General features: G+C 36.2%; 1 protein-coding gene across 1 annotated transcript; it reads right to left on the reverse strand.

Annotated features, from left to right (window-relative positions):
• Positions 1–14372: 14372 nt before the first annotated feature.
• Positions 14373–17626, reverse strand: LOC145126230 (denosine deaminases acting on tRNA). The gene is made up of 11 exons (XM_079061631.1): positions 17436–17626; positions 17118–17238; positions 16866–16999; positions 16234–16368; positions 16055–16168; positions 15667–15833; positions 15478–15554; positions 15268–15387; positions 15097–15181; positions 14873–15002; positions 14373–14533 (listed from the first exon to the last, which is right to left on the reverse strand). The coding sequence occupies exons 1-10, from the start codon at positions 17584–17586 to the stop codon at positions 14880–14882; spliced, it is 1227 nt and encodes a 408-aa protein (XP_078917757.1). The 5' UTR covers positions 17587–17626; the 3' UTR covers positions 14373–14533; positions 14873–14879.
• Positions 17627–21195: the final 3569 nt, after the last annotated feature.

Here is a 21195-nt window from a genome sequence, read left to right on the forward strand (position 1 = left end):
CTTCGGGACTCGGGAATGATACCGGGGCTTCGGGACAATTCTGGCACGAAAAACGAGGCAAAACGGGAGAGAGAGAAGAGAAAAGAGCATAATGATCGGCTGCCCTCGCAAGCCTTTTATAGGGGCTGAGCTTCGGGGTTACGCTGGGCGTAACTTCGGAGTACGCGGGGCGTACGCGACCAAAAACGTCACTGCTTACGTCTTCGGACTACTCGAGTGCGAGGCTGGTCACGCTTCGCTGTACGCTGGGCGTACAGCCTTACGCTGGGCGTAACCCGGATAAGTCCGGTGACTCCCCTTCGGATAATATCGGTATTAATAATTAAATTTTAATTTTAATTAATTAATAAACTTCAAAAATTCATATCTTCTTCAAACGAACTCTGTTTCCGACGTTCTTTATATCCACGCGTAGGTGAGACTACGCTCTACAACTTTCGTTTAGACTCCGTCGGCTAATTTTGATTTTATTTTTATTATTTATTTTTAGTAGGCCGGGACAGGAAAACTCCGTTATAAAATCATAACTTCTTCATCTGACGTCCGTTTTCGTCTGTCTTTTCACCAATGCACTACTATCAACGAGATCTTCGATTCTCGTTTAGATTGTTTCGACCAACAATCACTCGATCTCGAATCGAGTATTCGGACTGCATACTGCTAAGCTGAAACTTAGAAAAATTATAACTTCCTCATACGAAGTCAGATTTGGGCATTCTTTTTATGCACGCTCTAAGTTTAACGAACTCTACAACATTCGTTTAGATCACTAGGGCTAAATATCGCTCTAACGTAAATTTCACTTTTTACGTCATTCAGCGTCGTGTCGGTTCTGTCGCGAAACTTCGACAAGTCATAACTTCTTCGTTATAACTCAGATTTCGGCATTCTTTATATTTTCGGAAACCTCGTTTCAACTACTACAACATTATCCATAGATATCGGCTTTATCTAACATTTCATTTTGACGCTTATTTTTATTCTTAATTAAATTAAGACACACAATTAAGCACATAACACATAATACTCAAATAATACACTTCTATTATTTCAAAACGAGTTACAAGGTTAACCTAGACTATTATATCAACATTAATGACAAGCCCAGAAACACAGGCGTTACAATTCTCTCCACCTTAGAATGATTCCGTCCCCGGAATCACACATCAACAAACAAATGCGGATAGCGACTCATCATGTCACTCTCCGTCTCCCAGGTGAGATTTGGCCCATTCAAATGTTTCCATCGGACAAGCACTAACTCGACCATCTTGCATCACAACTTCTTAGTCTTTCGGTCAACGATTGCCTCCGGTTCTTCAATCAACCTTTTGTTCTCATCGATTCTCAACTCCGAAAGTGGAATCATGTCGGGAACTTCTCCCGTGAACTTCCTCAAATAACACACATGGAAAGTGTTATGAATTCCATTCAGTTCTTCTGGTAGTTCGAGCTTGTAAGCTTGGTTCCCAATCCTCTGAAGAACTTTAAACGGTCCAATAAACCTTGGACTTAACTTTCCCCTTTTACCAAATCTTATAAGTCCCTTCCACGGCGAGACTTTAAGCAAAACCGAATCTCCAATTTCAAAAGTCATCGGTCTTCGCTTGTTGTCAGCATAGCTCTTTTGGCGATCCTGAGCTGCTAACATTCTTTCCCTGATTATTTTCAACTTTTCAGCAGTTTGATGGACTATGTCCGGTCCCATAAACTGCTTTTCCCCAGCCTCAAGCCAACAAGACGACGTACGACACTTCTGTCCGTATAAAGCTTGATAAGGCGCCATCTTTATGCTCGAGTGGAAACTATTACTGTAGGAAAATTCTACCAAAGGTAAATGTTCATCCCAATTACCTTGGAATTCTAGGGTACATGCTCTCAGCATATCTTCAAGTGTTTGTATCGTCCGTTCGCTCTGACCATCAGTCTGTGGATGGTAAGCTGTACTCAAACACAACTTGGTACCCAATTCCCCTTGTAGACTTTTCCAAAATCGTGAGGTGAAACGGTTGTCACGATCTGACACAATCGTTAACGGAACACCGTGAAGCCTCACAATTTCCTTCACATAAGAATTCGCAAGCTTATCCATACACCATTTCTCCTTGGCTGCTATGAAATGCGCACTCTTAGTGAATCGATCAACGACCACCCAAATCATGTCGTGACCATTCTTTGTTCTGGGTAGTTTAGTGACAAAATCCATAGCGATGTCTTCCCATTTACCCATAGGCACAGGCAAAGGTTCTAAACTCCCGTATGGTTTCTAATGTTGTGTCTTGACTCTCGCACAGGTCACACAATCGGCCACATACTTTGCAACATCAAGCTTCATCGTCGGCCACCAGTAGTAGGGTTTCAGGTCCCTATACATTTTAGTGCTACCGGGATAAATCGAGTACATGGTTTTGTGAGCTTCTTCCATCAGAAGATCTCTGACTCCTCCTGTCTTAGGTATCCAAATCCGATCTTGGAACACCTTCAGTCCATGACTGTTTATACCGAACACCAACGTTTTGCCCAAACGTTCTTCCTTTCGGTCATTCTTCTCAGAAGCTTCCTCTTGAGCTTTCTTTATACTCTCCACAATTCTCGAGACAACTTCAATTCTCAACGCTCTTGGCCTTTTTCTTTCAAGATTGACTTTCCGACTGAGAGCATCGGCAACAACATTAGCTTTACCGGGGTGGTAAAGTATCTCACGTCGTAGTCCTTAAGTAGTTCTAGCCAGCGTCGTTGCCTCATATTCAATTCTTTCTGACTAAAGAGATATTGGAGACTCTTATGATCAGTGAAAAGTTTGCACTTCGTGTCATAGAGGTAATGCCTCCATATCTTTAGAGCGAAAACTACCGCCGCCAACTCCAAGTCATGAGTCGGGTAGTTCTTTTCATGTTCTTTCAACTGTCGAGACGCATATGCGATCACCTTTTCCCTTTGGGTCAAAACACAACCCAACCCAACACCTGATGCATCGCTATAAACAGTGAAGTCTTCAACTCCATCGGGTAGAGAAAGTATCGGTGCCTCGCATAGCTTCTTCTTTAGCTTCTCGAATGCTTCTTTATGCTTATCACTCCAAGCATAAGTAGCTCCTTTGTGGGTTAAAGCTGTTAATGGACTAGCGATCGAAGAAAAGCCTTGGATAAACCTTCGGTAATATCCGGCTAATCCTAAGAAGCTTCGGATCTCCGTGGGACTTTTCGGTTGTTCCCACTTCATTACAGCTTCAATCTTTGCTGGATCAACCATTATCCCTTCTTGGTTGACCACGTGACCCAAGAATTGGACTTCTCGAATCCAAAAATCACATTTGGAGAACTTAGCATACAACTTCTCCTTCTTCAAGACTTCTAACACTTCTCGCAAGTGTCTACCATGCTCCTTTTGGCTTTTCGAATAAATCAGAATGTCATCTATGAACACTATCACAGATTTATCAAGGAATGGATTGCAGACCCTGTTCATTAAATCCATGAACGCTGCTGGAGCATTGTTTAATCCAAACGACATAACCAAGAACTCGTAGTGTCCATACCTTGTTCTGAAAGCAGTCTTCTCGATATCCTGCTCTCTTACTTTTAGTTGATGATATCCTGACCTTAGATCGATCTTCGAGAAATAGCTCGAACCTTGCAACTGATCAAACATGTCATCAATCCTTGGCAACGGGTATCTATTCTTTATTGTTGCTTTGTTCAGCTCTCTGTAATCGATGCACATTCTCATACTTCCATCTTTCTTCTTCACGAATAACACCGGAGCTCCCCAGGGTGATGAACTAGGTCTAATGAAACCTTTGTCCAATAACTCCTGAAGTTGCATCATCAGCTCCTTCATCTCCGTCGGTGCTAATCGATAAGGTGTTTTTGCTATTGGCGTCGTCCCTGGTAACAAGTCTATTCTGAACTCCACTTGTTTATCAGGTGGTAATCCGGGAAGATCTTCGGGAAATACTTCCGGATAATCACACACGACAGGAATGCTCTGCATCTCCTTTTTCTCCTTCTTTGCGTCAATCACGAATGCCAAATATGATATACATCCTTTGGCCAAACACTTTCTGGCTTTCATTAGAGAAATGATTCCAGAATTCACTCTACGTTTATCCCCATACACCATAAATGACTCTTTCCCTGGCGGGTTTACTTTTACTATCTTCTTTCGGCACAATATCCCGGCGTCATTGGCGCTAAGCCAATCCATTCCCAATACGATGTCGAAACCGTTAAGTTTGATAGGCACTAATTCCTCGTGGAACTTATTCCCATTCAGGTCGATTAAGATGTTTTTCATACGATGACTAACATGTACAAACTTGCCACTAGCAACTTCGACTAATAAAGCATTATCTAGTCTATCAACAGGCAAAGCTAGTTTTCTACCAAATTCATGCGATATAAAGGAGTAGTTGGCTCCTGAATCAAATAAAATTTGGGCAGGCAAATTGTTTACGAGAAAGGTACCTGAAGGGACATCAGCTTCATCTTTTGCAGCTTCCAATGTCATCTGCAAGGCTCTCGCCTTCGGCTTTGGTGGAATGTTGGGCTTTGCTGCCTCCTTCTTTTTCGGACAATCCCTCGAGATGTGCCCCTCCTCACCACTTCATAAAGTTGCAAGCTTTATGAAGTTTAACCACCCAAGGCAACAAGAAAAAGAGAAAAAGGGGGAAATCCATAGATCTAATCATAAACTCGTCAAGATGAAGACTTTATACCTCCTTGAGATGCTAGAGGAAGGTAAACTCTTGGATCTTCTTTGCCTTGGACTCTCAATGAGGTCTTCCACCACTTTTTTCCTTCACAAGCACCAAAAACTCACACTTTTAAGGCTAAAACTCACAAAATGGCTCTAGAGTTACAAGGGACGATTTGGAGATATGGAGGCTGATAGGAGGGGGCTAGAAGGGGGCTAAGGATCTTTAAATAAGGCTCAGCCCTTAAACTTTAGGATTTTCCCCCAACAGCCACCACCATGTCGTGGCGCAATCACCACATCGTGGTGGTTCATTAAACCCCGCGGCCCAAACCGATCGCCACGTCGTGGTGAGGCTTCACCACGTCGTGGCTTCCAAACAAGATTACCATACATACTCTAAAATAAAACCATGCCTAGAACTGGGTGTTACAGTTGGCAAGGTAACGTACAAATTGGATTTTCCTGAGGAGATTAACCAGATCCATAACACTTTCCATGTGTCTTAGCTTGGGAAGTGCGTGGCGGATGATTTGACGGTTGTTCCTTTGGATGATGTTGTAACACCCAAAAATTCAAACCAACTTAAACTTTTAAAAACATTTCAAACCACTAAAAATCATTACAACTTTGTTTTCAAAATGTATAATATCAGAGTTTTCCCAGAAACGTAGACAAAACATGAGGAGCCGTACGATCACGCCTTCGCCTTGCCGCGATCCCCTGATGTACCTGAAACAGTAAACTACAACTGTAAGCCCGAGAGCTTAGTGAGTTACCCCCAAAATACCAACCCCATACAGATATAACCATATCATATAAACATATAAGCAAACAATACAGCATGCGTAATGAGCCATCAGTCTGACTGGACCGAATCCCGGTCCTCAGTCTATCTGGACCGCTCTCCGAATCCTCGGCACGTCTGGACCGCCCTCCTCGGGGCCTTTAGCCTATCCGGACCGCTCGTTGGGCCTTCGGCCTGACTAGATTTGCCCGGCCCAGGCCTGCAGTCTACCCGGTCCGCCCAGGGTGTCTTGGCCTACTGCACACATCAGGAGCTGCCTCAACCCTTTCCCCAAACCAATAAACATGTGCACATACTGTGACATCCCCAAAATCTCGGCTAAAATCATCCAAACATGGCTAAAATCATACAAACTACCCAAAAAGATATCTAAGCAAATATTAAGCAAGGTTAGAACTTTATACCCGAAATGTGCTAGAAATGGAACAGAGAATCAAGATCTGAGAGCTCCTACTTGAACCACCACCTTGCACTAAGCTTCTCTTCCTTCAATGAACTTCAACCACACCAAAACACACCCACAATGAGCTCACAACACTCAAGGAGGCTTTAGGGTTTCGAGATTAGGTTAGGGGCTATGGAGGCTGGGAATGAGGCCAACACCTAAGACTTAAGGTGTTTAAATAGGGTTCAAAACCCTAAAATTAGGGTTTCCTTCCCAGCTGCCAACTCGGCGAGTTGAGGCACATCAACTCATCGAGTTGACTCATTAAACTTCGCGGCCAAAACAACTTCGACACGTCGAGTTGAGGCTTCCAACTCGACGAGTCCTCCAAGAAAAATGCAAATAATTGGAAATAAATTCATACAAGAAACCAGGCGTTACATATTAATTGGGTTTTTATTTGATTGATTTGCTTCATCTTTTTTTGTAAGAGAGTTAAACATGATTTTGGTATGAGTTTTGTTGTTTATTTACTATTGAGGTTGTCAAAATGGTATTACTTTTTAGCTAATGTAATAAGTTTTTATTTCCTCCAAAAGGGATAACCTGCAGCAAGTTTGAACATGTACATAATTTCCTATAGAAACGGTGTAGTTCTAAGGACTTACCTGTAACTTTGTGTGGCACATTAGTGTTGGGATTTATTTAACTAGACATGGACTTAGTCTGGTTAAATAGTTTTAAATACAAAAGAATTTTATTTTTGTGAAGAATACAAAAACAGTCAACATGCTTTTAAAAAATAAAAGTTGATGCATGGGATGTGGTTTCAAGAACGAAGAATTGGGTAACATGTAATTTCCGAATACTGGTCCAAACATATTTAGACCATTTTTTGAATTTGTATTATAATATGTAATTTTCAGAAAAATAAAAAGAAAGTAAAGAAGATGAAACAAAAACGGCAACAATGGCAACAATTTTAAACGGTATATGCAATATATAAGTAATTTCTTATATCAATTATATGCAAAAATACCAAAATATCATTAATTGATTTTTTAGTAATTTGCTTTTTTATAATAAAACTGATTGTCATCTATTAAAATGTCTTATTTCATGAAATCGTAATTTTCAAAGTTTAAAACATGATCATTTTATCATTAATCTAAACATAGAGAACATTGTTTCTATCTTCAAACCATTTTACATATTAATTTAGATTAACCATTATATAATTACGGACAATATATCTAACTTTGTATAAAAACAACTTTTTTCAAATCTATCATTAATGATTACGTTTTTTAAAGTTTCAGTGCCCGTTTTACTTTGAGATCAAATGGCTAATCTATAACTCACGCAAACAGCAAACAAATTATATATGTTATTGTCTTTTTTTCACTCTATTTAAATTTATATTGCATTCTACAAAACCATAATTTTATCAAAAATCTACATATACATAACGTAGATCGGATATTCATAACAATGTATATATTAATTTTAACTAATATTTATAAACTTATAAACAAAATTTATGTCTTTGTAAATTAATAATTTTTTTTTGTCAATATTTGATTAGTCATTACGATTTGGAATTATCAATAATGTTTTTTTTTCAACATTTCCACGGGTTTAAACCTTGTTAAATCAATATAATAATGTAACTGTATATAAGACAAATATAATAATCGCATATCTTAACTTGAACTAAAAGAAGCCAGTAGGAAGGAATTTGAGGTCAATTTGTTTAATAGTTTTTCCATTATCCAATAAAAATAATTAGATAATTAGATAAAAAAGAATAAACGAATTGAAATTTGTGCAATGGGGGAGGGTTTAGAACAATAATACATTATGTAAATGGGTTTATTTTAATAACTAGTTATGAGACATATATATATATATATATATATATATATATATATATATATATATATATATATATATATATCAAAATATTTAAGAATTTTGAATTTATAAGAAAAAAAAATAATGAATTATTATAATAAAAATGTTTTTTATCTTTTAAATTTAAACAAATAATTTAAATAAATAAAAAAATTAATAAGCTTTAATTTTGGGAATATTGAAATTGATATCCATTTATTATTATATTTATTGTAATTATTACATTAAAATATTATGTGTAATTTAATAAAATAGAAAAACTCATAAAATTACATGTGGAAAAAAAATTAATTCAAAATAACTACAAAATGACATTTGACAAATTGAATGAGAGTGTGACAAGTGGCAAAAAGAACATTCATTTATTAGAGAGGATTTAACTTTTTCATGATAACTTATAAGATTTGAGTAAAATTATTATATTAATAAAGATTATAACATAATTATGAAACACTTAGATACTATCAAACACTTTATTATAACTTTTAAGCAGGATAAATACATACAAACGATATCTCTATCGATATGTATTATTACAACCAACGAAAGATTTCATCTTAATTAGACATACTTCAATATCATATGATTGTAAACCACGATTTCTAACTTCTAAAAATAATATACATTTTTATTCCTTTTTAATAATATGCCCCCCACTTAAGGTTAATTTCCAGTAATTAATCTTTTTGGAACCGGCAAATATCATTAAAGACCACAAACCTAGCAAGACGCTAGGGAGGGCAAAAGAGTACAAGAAAAAGGAAAGAAATTACATGCAGAGAAAGGGATTGATGCACCATTCAATCCATTGAAATTTACAATGTTCTCTCCTATATTTAATCCATAGAAACACCGTGGATTTCACCAAATCAGCCACTTTAACGGGAGAAATTCTTGTTTTTTTGAAGACCCAATCACACCTTGTTTTCCAGATAAGGCATGTCGTCCCGTAACAGATACTAATTAAGCTTTTTCTTTTCTTTGCACACGTCCCCCACTGCGCTGTAAACTTCAACAATTCCTCCACAGATTCAACTTGTACATTAGGGAGGTCACACCAACGGAACACCCATTCCCATACCTTTGCAGCCATTGGGCATCGTAGGATCACATGGGATGCATCAGATCCCATCAAAACTCCGCAGTTAAGCATGCTTGGGCGAGAGTAGTACTAGGATGGGTGACCCCCTGGGAATTTCCAGTAATTAATCATAAGATCATTAGTAGATCATTAGTGTTCAACCTGTTGAAGCTGCCAAAAACTTGATTTTTATTGGTGGGAGAATCGACTCGAGTCGCAGGGGCTACTCCAGGGCTTCAAAGTCAATGAGTTTGAAAATAAGAACTACGATATTTATAAAGTAAACTACAGTCTTGGTCCATGTGGTTTACCGGTTATAATACTTTTGGTCCTATTTTTGGAAAAGTAACACCATTAGTCCCTATGAAGGGTGTTGGTAACACCGGTGCTCATCCTCTCTAACAGCCCTAACGGAGGGGTTGTTAAACATTTTTAAAAAGACAAAAATGCCCTTCTATCATTGCTTCCACCATCAATTACCACACCATCACTATCAATCACCACTACCACAACTCCACACTAGGGATGAGAATTTGGACCGAAAACCTGAACCGAATTAGGCCCGAATAAGCAATTCGATTCGGGTTTTGGGTATCTATATTACGCTTATTTGGTTCTCTGGTTATTCGGTTCGGGTTACCCAAACAAGAGCTTATTCGGTTCTAAATACCCAACCCGAATAAGCATTCCTCCTCCTCTTTCTCTGATCAACAGAAATCAAAATCACGATTCACACTTCTGTCCTCGTCGTTCGTAACAAAATAAAAAAAATACTACACTCGTTCTCATCGTTTCAGAATCGAACAATATTCTTATCTATTTCAAAACTAGAAATCATTTCTGTCGATCATTCCTCTTGTTTCAAACTTTCAAAATCAATCATTCCTATTGTCTTTAAGGATTCACGAATTTCTGCTTTGTCTAGTCATGAAAAATTGGGTTACAACTCAAAAAACTCAAGTAAGTAATTAATTCTCATTATGTTAATCTACTATGTAAATGTTATTATTTGAATGTATTATTGTGTTATCTTAGTCTTTGAATGTTTTATGTTGATGTATAAAAACAAATTGTTATTCTATTATTCGGGTTATAGAATCCTAATACGGTTATTCGGTTTTTTTCGGTTATATTAGGTTCTTAATCATCTTGTACATGTTATTTAGGTTATTCGGGTAATAACCGAACCGAACCGATTAATACTCGAACCGAACCGAACCCGTATTGGTTAATCGGTTTGGTTTTCGGTTCATGCAATTACCCTTCTTCAGTTTTCGGGTTATTCGGGTTCGGGTTGGTTCAGTCTGGTTCCGACCCGAATAACATCCCTACTCCACACTTGTTTTCACCACCCTCACAATTAACTCAAATTAAATATACACGAATTAATCTCAAAATTGGATCAAAAGGTTAAAAAAGACGTACGTATTGTGTCTTTTATATTGGGAACCTCTCCTAAAACAGCGGATATAATATTTGATTTACCGAATCCTCTTACGAGAAGGTTAAAAAAGTTGGGTTTTTTGGAGTAGAAGATTGTTTAGGTTTTGAGATGATAAGAGTTGGGTTGTTGCCGTTTGATGTTTCTTTGACTTCTTTTTCATCAATTGTGATGATTGTCTCTTTTTTAGCATCGACGTCTGGTTTCATAAAGTCTCCTCCGACGAGAAAGCAGAGCTCGGAATCTATTCACGATTCTTAACCATATGATAAGTAACTGAACCTGGAAGTCAAGAAGTTAACTGGTCGGAGCTTTGCGTTTCACAAACATTGTTATAGAGTTATTCGATGAAGATGGAGATGTCGACGACGCCGGGACTGTCAATGGATAAACCCATTGAATCACTCTCACGGCTGAGTGTCGACAATGGGCTTCTCGGTGATGAGTAGCCGAAAAGCTCTTTGTGTGGAACATATCCTCCGGTTGATATGTTATCGCCGGCAAGATTTGAGGTCAGATTGTCGACGACAATTTCAGACATTTTGAATAATTTTGATTTGAATTACACGATGTTAATCCCACAAAGGCAAATAATCAAACACCTGGTGTGCACATGAATATGACAGCAAATAGCAATAGCCATGGAAGCAATTAAAATCAGAAAATAAATAAATAAGATAAAAGATCAAATAAAATAGAATAATGGCCATTTTTGTCTACTTTTTTACATGGGTACTAACTATGATTAATAGGGGTTAGCGGTCCCGGTGACCAAATTTGTTACCAAAATCCTCTATAAAGACTAGTGGTGTTATTTTTACAAAAGTAAGACCAAAATTGTTATAACCGGTAAACCATAAGGACCAAGACTGCAATGTAACGTCTCAAAAATACCGGTAAAATTTTCATTTTCAAAACACCAAAAAAGATACAACAAATTATTCCAAAACCAACCACAGTATAAATATTCTTAACATCAGAGTAAATCCAAATAACAGTGCGGAGAAAAAAATCAAGGGGATATTGTGCGATCACACCGGGACATTCACTTTGGAACCAGAAGTACCTTAAATGTTTAAACCACAAAACCGTAAGCACAAAGCTTAGTGAGCTCCCCAAAATACCACATACCATACATAAAATCAGGCACTGCCCACATATCGGGCCCCGCCCAGCATACAATGCAAAAATCACAAAGACAACTAGCATCTTACATAGTATAGTGAGAAGACACACCCCTCTCACAAAGTCATACAAATCCCAGCTCAACATCATGAAACAGGTGTTACGGCCCTCCTATCGAATCACACAAGGTCACACCTTAGTCTACACTCTAGAACTAGCAATTTGACCAAAAGTCAACAGGGTCAAAAAGTCATCGGTCAACGTTGACTTCAGCAGGCTTCCACGTCGTGGCCAATCCATTACCACGTCATGGCTGATGAACTCAGACCCGATCAAAATCTCAGTCGCAAACAAATCCATTGACACGCCGTAAAAATCATGTTACCACGTCGTGGCAGGGTCTGTCCAAAATAGTCGCGAAACCCCAGTTGCCATATCATGGCGAGGAGGCTACCACGTCGTGGGAACTGGACTTTCTCGGCTTAATGGATTCAGCTCTCACTCCATTAAGCCGTCCATTCATTCCTTCCAGAATGCTTCCTAACGTTCATTACAACCTAAAGATCGATGTTTTTCAGTCATGCATGTCCAATGCAAGTCTAGAGCTCAAGCTAGGTCAAAAATGGAGAATAACACCAAAATCTCATGCATGGAGCTCAAAACACCAACACACTTCAGATCTAAACCTTATGTTCACTAAAGGACCTCAAGGATCCATAAAGTTGCTAAATTTATGGAATCCCACCATTCCAACTAGCTCGTCTTTAAAGAAAATGGACAAAAATCTGGATCTAGAGACATAGAACAATAAAGTTTGGATCTTGAACACTTACAAAATGTCCAGAATATAAGATAGGACATGATGATGAGGCTTGCAAGCTAGATTTATACACCAAGTGTGCTTCCTTCTCCTTCAAAACACCAAAACACCAACAAAAGCTCAAGATCTTCAACAATGGAGGTTAGGGCTTCTATGAGAGTGAAAGGGAGGTGACGGAGGTTGAGGGTGTTAAAAAACATTAGTCATCTCATCCCTTAAATTGGGGCATAATTCCCAAAATTAGGTTTGCATAAAATGGTTGTCACGTCGTGGGCAATATATTGTCACGCGGTGGCACTCTTAAGTTGCACGTCTTATACGAGCCCTATCACGCCATGGTGATATCTTCACCATGTCGTGGCCAACCAAAATTCACAATTTACTTTTAACATTCATACCTCAATGATTTGGATGTTACATGTAATTTAATGATATTTATATTTATGTCATCTTATTTGAGGTATAATATAATAAAAATATGTAATTATTTAAATTTAAGCTACTGATGTAAAACAACACTTAACTACTAGTGAACAAAGCTTAAATGAATTAAATACATATTAAAGAATAGAATAACGATATGCAAGTACAAGTTGCCAAAACCAATCTATACAAATCATACAATAATACAATTTACAATATGTGTTGGCATGTCATTAGCTTTAAGCAGTGGCAAACCCAAATATTTGAAAATGGGAATAAACTAAAAATAATAATATTTGTTGTACTTTTAATATTAAATAAATATTTTGTTTAGTACACATGTCCATACATTAGTCTAAGGCGTGTCTTCTTTAGACGAATGATAATATAACATATACCAAATTGATTTTATTGTTTTTTATTATGAAAAAGAAAGAAAATGGGGGTAAAAGTCAAAAAACCTCATTCATTTTGTGCTCTTGAATCTTTAGTCTACATGACTTCTTTTTCCAAGGTCTTTTCTACACCAATCAAAATCAACTCTACAATTAATACCTTCTGTTCTCATTTTCTTGTAAATCAAATTAAACTTGATTTCACTAGAGAATAAACCTTTTGTCAAAAACAAATTTTCTTTCTGGTTTACACTTTTTTTATACAAAATCCCCGATACAAATAAATCAAGTGATATGGGATTGAAAAAAAAAAAATCCGAATTCCCATTGGAAAGTCTAATTTTATAGGGACTGAAGTTGGTTATATGTATTTGTTCTATTGTTATAAATATCAAAATACGATATTACTCCCGTTATATTCCTTGTAGAAACCTACTCCATCCAAAAGCTACTAGTGATGAATCCAAATATTTAACTTTAATACATCAATAACAAGTCATTATCATATTATTGACCGAGGGTGCTTAAACGATCCTGGTCCATTAAGTATTAACTCATAAAAATGACCCAATCTCTCTCAACCTAACCCGAAACAACTAAAAATTAAAGGATTGTGTTAGATTTTTAACATTTGTTTAACCTATTTAATTTAAATTAGTTGGGTTAGGATTAAAATTTTCAACCTGGTTTTAAACTGTCAACCCGTTTAATTACAATATTTATTCTTATTTTATAATTAGTTTAATATTAATATTTAATTATTTAAATTTAATAAATAAATATAAAACCCTTATTCTCAAACTTTGCCCTTGTACTTTTAAAACTCAGTTGACTAATCTAATTTCCATTCTTCCCTCGTAAACTTAATCCGAATGTGAAAGTGAAGTTGCTTAAAGTAAATTGAGTCGCTTAAAAGTTAAGACATATCCGATGTTATTTAAATAATTCATTTGTATTTGTAGTTTTTTTTTTCTTAACTTTGAACAATTATTTAGGTTTGTAAAATATTTAAATAGGTGCAATTTTTCATTTAGTTATTAAAATAAACTAACACGAGTTCAAAATATTTAACAAGTTGGATTGGGACAAAAAAAATAATAATAATAAGTCACCTTCAACTCATTTTTTAAACAGATTGGATTGAAGATCTTAAACCTGTTTAATTAAACAGATTGAGTTGGATTGGGTTAAGACTTCTAATCAGATTAATTAAACAGATCAACTTAAACCCAACCCAACATTTGGCACAGCTAGCTGACTCACCTCATAAACTATAAGTTCATGATAAACCAATTTAGCATCTAAAATAAATTGCAAGGTATTCTTTTGACAAAGTAGATATTACAACAGCTTTAAATTACATGCAAAATGAAATTTCAAAAAGAATAAAACTAAAATACGAAATGGCAAAGTAAATGCCTTGGAAAACAATGGCAGCCCAGCCCCCTACAATACAAGATGTGGAGTTCCATGGTCAAAGTTACGACCATTTCAACATGTCTATATAATACAAGTCTAAGTAATCCATAAAGTATATATATTAAATTCACTCCATTCCAATGGAAGAAAAAAAACACCCATAAGTTGAATTTTAAATAACATGTGAGTTGATTTTAAAAATCAACATTTGTAGAGTTTAGCAAAACTATTATTAATTTTCATTAATTTAATTATCATCGCAAAACTACTTTTGATTGTTTTGGATTTTTTTAGGGTTTAAATAATTAGTGGTGGTAAATGTAAAAGTAATTGATTATTTTATTCGGACAAAGAAAATAAAAATACCTGAAGTTCAACTTATTGTCGGTCCCATGAGAACCGGAGGCTCAAACTGTAAAGGCTTCACAAGCCAATTGCTAAACTGTGGGCTTTCTTTAAATACTTTCAAGGCTGAATTATATTCATTGGCCCTCTCCTGCCAATGAATTTTATTTTTAAAAAGAAAAAAAAAAAAAAAAAAAGTGAGCTACAAATTATCGACTAGGGCTATTTGTCATGTTCTGTATTACCTTTAGTCTCTGGTAAGAAGTTTCACTCGATGAAGAATTGGGTAAACTTCGACTGAGTGACAAGAATGACTCCAACATTCTCTTCCTGGGAATTTAAAAAAAAAAAAAAAAAAAAAAAAAAAGGTTAGACAAGTAAATGGAAATGACAGTTTTACCCTTGTGTTAGCTTACTTGCATAAAGTTGATTCTGAAGAGGGGTGCATGGCACCTTTTCCAGATGTCCCCTGCTTCCGACCAGTGGTTCCAAGAATGACTTCATGAAGGCCCGACTTATTCCAGCTTATTGAATATCTGTAGTCAATCTTCACGTAGGTAAGTTTAACTGAAAATGACACTTTTACCCTCGATTAAAATTTAAAAAAGCAAGCAAATCTTACTTACCCGCATGTTAAAGTGGATGCAGCAGTTTCAGCATGGCGAAACACCTCAAGGGGTACCGAAGCTACCGAAAACAACGGCTGCCATGTAACAAAAAAGGAACATGAATATTTAGATGGAAATAAATAGTATTAGAGAGAAATTATTAATTATTAATGAAGAAATAAAAGGGTTATCAAAGCACCTTACAACCTTATTCACTTTAAATGGACTTGTTAGTTTCTTTGATAATGGTAATACTCTATCACTCAAGGCCCTTCTCAACTGCTCTTCTACTTCCTTATCAGAACAATTACGAGATTGCCCCACAGTTATTGATGATATGTAAACTGGCTGTAGAAAGTGAGAAAGTAAAGCCCCTGCAATAATAGGTAACAGAATGTAAACTGTTTCTTTCCTTTTTCTTATTAAGTCCTCCTGTATATGGGTAATGATGATTAAGTGTTGTAAACATAACGTCCGTCTGTTTCTTTTTTAGACTCACTGAATAAACCGTCTGAATGTGACTAAATGACCATTTTACCCTTACATTATACAAATTTCACAATATTCGGGTATAGTAAAAAGTAAAAGGTTCAACCTTGGACACCAACAACATTCCAACGGGAAATTTTATCAGAACAGCTCACTGATAAAGTTGCATCACCACGCCCAGGTTTCCTTTGAACAGTGCCAATCACATGAGAACAGTTACCTAAACACACAAGAATTGCATAAATCATAACATTAAATAACTTCAAAACATATAGAATTAATTACCATTGTTCTTCATGGATGACTCCAAGAATTCCTCCATAAGATCATTCAGTTTGGTTGTTGAGGATATTGAACACCCTTCTTTTATCGAACTATTCAAGCAAGGGAAAAGCTGTGAATTCAGGGAGGCATCTCCACCTACAAGTTGAACACATATGAGAATGATTGAAACAGTGATTTCGTTTTTAAATCGCAAAATGCAAGAAATAGCAATGCAGTTTGCTAACTTTTCCTTATTATTATAACATTGTGCTTTCTTTTTCTCTTTTTACAGCATTTCACTTTCAAACTTTACCAGTTCTAGCAATTGGGTAAACTATTAATTTGAATTACGATGAGTCGATGACATGGCACGAGTTAATAGGCTCAACGTCTTTGTCTACATAGGATGTACATGTGTACTATACTGATGACATGTCATCACAATTCAAATCAGCAGGTTATGCATTGCTATAATGGGTAACTTTTTCAAAGTGTAATGCTCTAATAAAAAAACAATCTGTAAGTATAATGTTGTAATGAGAAAAAAAAAAAAAAAAAAAAAAAGTAGACTACTATAATAGGGAAAAACTAGAAACTACATTGTTGTTTCTAGCACTTTCCTGAATTGTGAAAAGGCAGAGTCTTGAACTTACAAGGCAACTGTGATATGTATAAATGCAATTGCCAACCGGGTCTCATCTTGTATTTACCACTGCCAAAACCACCTGACTCAAAAATGGAGTCTGGCAACTGCATGCTACTCTTTTGAATCTCAGAATAGAAGTACCTGAAAAACAAGTCATTTATAGGGGGAAATACATTGTCATTTGTCTAATTAGTGTTCACAACTTTATGCTACTGAAAACACAGAATAGAGATGTGAAAATACAAACAAATTGACAGACCTAAGTAAAGCTCTTCTAGCTACAATCTCAGCATGAGAATCATTCAAAACGTCACCACGAACACTAAGACGCGAACGCCCAATGCACTTAGTTCCTGTCCCCAATGCAACCACTTTTAATTCTGCAAATTCAAAAAATCCATCAATTCAACCACAAAGGCGATAACGCCATTCCCAAAACGTCGTATTTCAAGTGAATTATCCACTTATATCACTCGTAATGCGATGTAATTGATAAAATAAACATCGTAAAAGTAGAATTAAATGATTTGTAGATGAATTTTGAGTTTCCGAGAGAACTGAGGAGTAGAAGTAAGACCTTGGGAGGGGGAAGAAGTGAGGAATGCGGCCAAGACGGTGACTTCACGGCCCTGAGGTTTTCCTTTCTTAGGGAGACGGTTGTATGCTGAGAAAACCGTCTGCGAAACCTTCTCTCCCCATTGTTTCTTCTCCGGCGAGGGTGAACTCATTGGCGCTCCGGGGAGATGGAGGGAAATGAAGGGCAATGGAGTGGATAATTGTTGATAGAGTTCGAAGAATCTTATATATTGAGAGTGAATTACAAAACTCTTCATGTTTTGTCCTTCAAAAAATAGTTTTGCATATCTAGTCCTTTAATAAAATCTTTTCTTTCAATTTAGGTCATGCATATTGTCATTGTTAAAGAAATCTAGAGTGTAAAATTGTTTCCAGATTCCTACTTATATTCATATCCATGTGAAATGGTGACAAACGTCATACTTGGATAATATTAATTATATTTTAATACATGTGTCATCATTTCAAATGGATAGAAAGATAAGTAGGAAAAAAAGTAGGAGGATATTTAATTTCTCATGTTTTCAAGTATAAAATAAGACATAAGCTAATTATGGATATATAGTTAATAAAAGTATATCTAAGCTTATGTCTTATGTGGGTTCTATATATGTTAGGTACATGAGTATACCCATAGGTAAAAAAAACACTGATGTAGATGTTAAATAGGTCTAAGGTGATAGTGGCGATCAAAAGGAGAAACAAAAAAACAACCTATCGTTTGGAGTAAGAATCATCATCATCATCATAAGTTTATTGACATGTAATAAAAGTATTTAATAAGGAATGTCTACGTTTTCATAAATAGATAATGTTTATTGCTTTCACGATGTCTTTCAAAGCTTACATTTGTGTCCTTAGGTAGGGCATGACTAAACTTGATCGATATTGTCATATCAGAAGGGGAGTCGAAATTTGAGGAAATTTATATTAGACCTTTATACATATACAAATTTGATAAGTCCTTCATACATCCTTTTTTGTAACATCCCAAAAACCATGACAAAAAATTTTCATTTTTATAAAGCATTTTCATAAAACCATAAGATGATCAACCATTGTTCTCAAATCAAAAACCCATAGAAATCAGAGTATCGAATAATCTTTCAAACATAAATCAACAGGAGGATGTGTACGATCACGCCTTTGCCTTGCCCCGATCATTTGATGTACCTGAAAACATTGAAATCAACAACTATAAGCCAAAGCTTAGCGAGTTCCCCCAAAATATCCCACACAACAATACATATACAATGCATGTACACTTGGCCCACGTCAAAAGACTAGATTTCCCCTGAGTCCACAACGTAAGACTGGATTACCCCCTCCCGGCCCACAACTCATGATTGGCTTGCTCCTGATCCTACAACATAAGACTGGATTGCCCTCCTCGCCCACTGCTCATGACTGGCTTGCTCCCGAGCCCACAACATAAGACTGCATTGCCCTCCCGGCCCATAGCTCATGATTGTCCTGCTCCCGAGCCCACAACATAAGACTGGATTGCCCTCCCGACCCACATGTAACGACCCAAAAACAATACTAAAACTTTTCATTTAAAAACTATTAATTTCATTCATTGATTGTACCAAAAACCATCAATCATTATAGTATTCCAAAACATCAGAGTACAAATATATCAAGTGTGGAAATCATATGGGGAGGATGTTGTGACATCTCGTTGGGCCCTTCCCTTTTAAACTAGAAGTACTTGAAACCATAAACATAAACTGTAAGCATAAAGCTTAGTGAGCTTCCCAAAATACCACATACATCATACATATAATATATCATCACGTGGCTGTGTCAGGTCCGTATCAACCCCCGGGTCTGTATCAACCCAAAATAACAGCAAGTAGTTGTGTCGGGTCTGTATCAACCCAGAGTCCATAATGACTTCGAGCCCAGACTAGCTCAATACATAATCCATACAATCATATCATACAAAATCATACGACAGCATACAATTTTACTCATACAATACAGTGGGTCGGCCTTGGTGCCTTCGACCCACTTAAGGTGGTAAGAAGCCTCACCTTACAGACAGACAAAAAAATGAAATGACAAGCTGCTCTGAAACTCGTGCTACTGGTTACCTTTACGAATAACAGTAACCAAAACTCAGACTACCATTCAACTACCTAAAATATGAAAGATCTTATATGCCCAAGAGTCATTATAGAATGATATTGCTAATAATATATGATCCTATAAGGCCACACCATATAGCAAGTTACCGTCAATTTATTATTTATTAGTATAATTTGATTATTAATAAATATATCAACACTTGTATTTAATTGGAAAATTATTATTTCATGGAAATAATATTTTACTAATTGGGAATTTATTATTTGTGGAAATAATATTTATTGGAGAAATAACAACTTATGAAATATATCACAAAGTATGATTATTTGTAAGTTATATTTATATCTTAACAAACTAGTTCAATTTATATAAAAGATAGTTTTATATAAAATAAGCTAGTTACAATTTATATAAAAGATAGTTTTATATAAAATAATATATTTATATATGACTAGTTATATAAATATACATACGTTGGTAATTCTTTATAAAAATGATTGATTTTTATAAAGATAACATGTATGTGTATATAAACTAGCTATGAGACAACTTTTGTCTTCTTTTGTGCATGCTTTTCTCGAAAATTATGAAGGAGACCAAGCATGGTCTTCTTTTGCCATGCTTGGGATAAAGTTGTCTCTCCTTTTACTTTATTGTCCCCCTTACACTTTATGGCCATTATATAAGGAAGGTCTTGGAAGGCTTTTGAGATAAGTTCTTGCATCTTCTTCTTCTTCCTTTTGACTATGAAACCGTGGGCATGAGGAGCTTTAAGAGGGCTGCCAATTTCGAGCTTTACAAGCTCTTTTTCTCCTCCATTCTCTTGCATTTTGATGCTAGACAAAGCCCCTTTGTTGCTTCACCTTTGAACATATATTTGGTATATATTTCAAAGGCTTATAAACAACAAATTACAATGGAATACTAGCATGTTTTGATGGTTCTACTCTTGCTTGGTGGATACTTGTAGAGAACTATTGTTTTAGAGTTTCATGCCACACTTCATCAACTTCCAACCTCCCATGAGGATCAAAGTCTTCAAAGGTTGTTATGCTTTCCCTTTTATGGTTGTTTTAATCTTTCTAACTCTTGCAAAATGATCCTTGGTGGGTAAAACAATTTTAGTTTTATTCAACCTTTTAAAGCTTCCATTGTCAATTTTACCGGTTGTGAAACCAGATTTTTGAATAAAAACCCAACAAAATACCCCTAGGTCAAACCCTAGTCAAAATCCGGGTCAAATTCAATCGAGTCAACCGGGTTGACTCAGTCAGTACGTGGGGTGTACTCCTTATGTACGTGGGGCGTACTTCGCAGTTGATCGAGGATCGGGGAGCTGATCTCGCACGCGCAACATACCCCTCGGTACACCCAGCGTATGCGACTGATCACCACCCCTCTTATTAAGTGCTTAATCATTTAAGCACTTACGTCTAAATTTCAGATCTAGGCAATAAGAGATGTTCTTAACCATAAGTTTTCCAACTTTATGGTTTAGCGTGGCTATTAAGACCCTAGCTCCAACAACCCTAGTCTCTTAACCCATTAAGACAATCTAGCACTTGCATGGAGATAAACTAATGATCAAAAACCCAACTTTATGACTTAACACCTCTTAAAACCTCTAAAAGGACAACTCAAATGCCTTGGAGTACCTTCTACTCACAAGG

The sequence above is a fragment of the Lactuca virosa genome, chromosome 7 (assembly GCF_052849685.1).
Source record: "Lactuca virosa cultivar CGN04683 chromosome 7, Lactuca_virosa_CGN04683_v6, whole genome shotgun sequence".
Classification (NCBI taxonomy): Eukaryota; Viridiplantae; Streptophyta; class Magnoliopsida; order Asterales; family Asteraceae; genus Lactuca; species Lactuca virosa.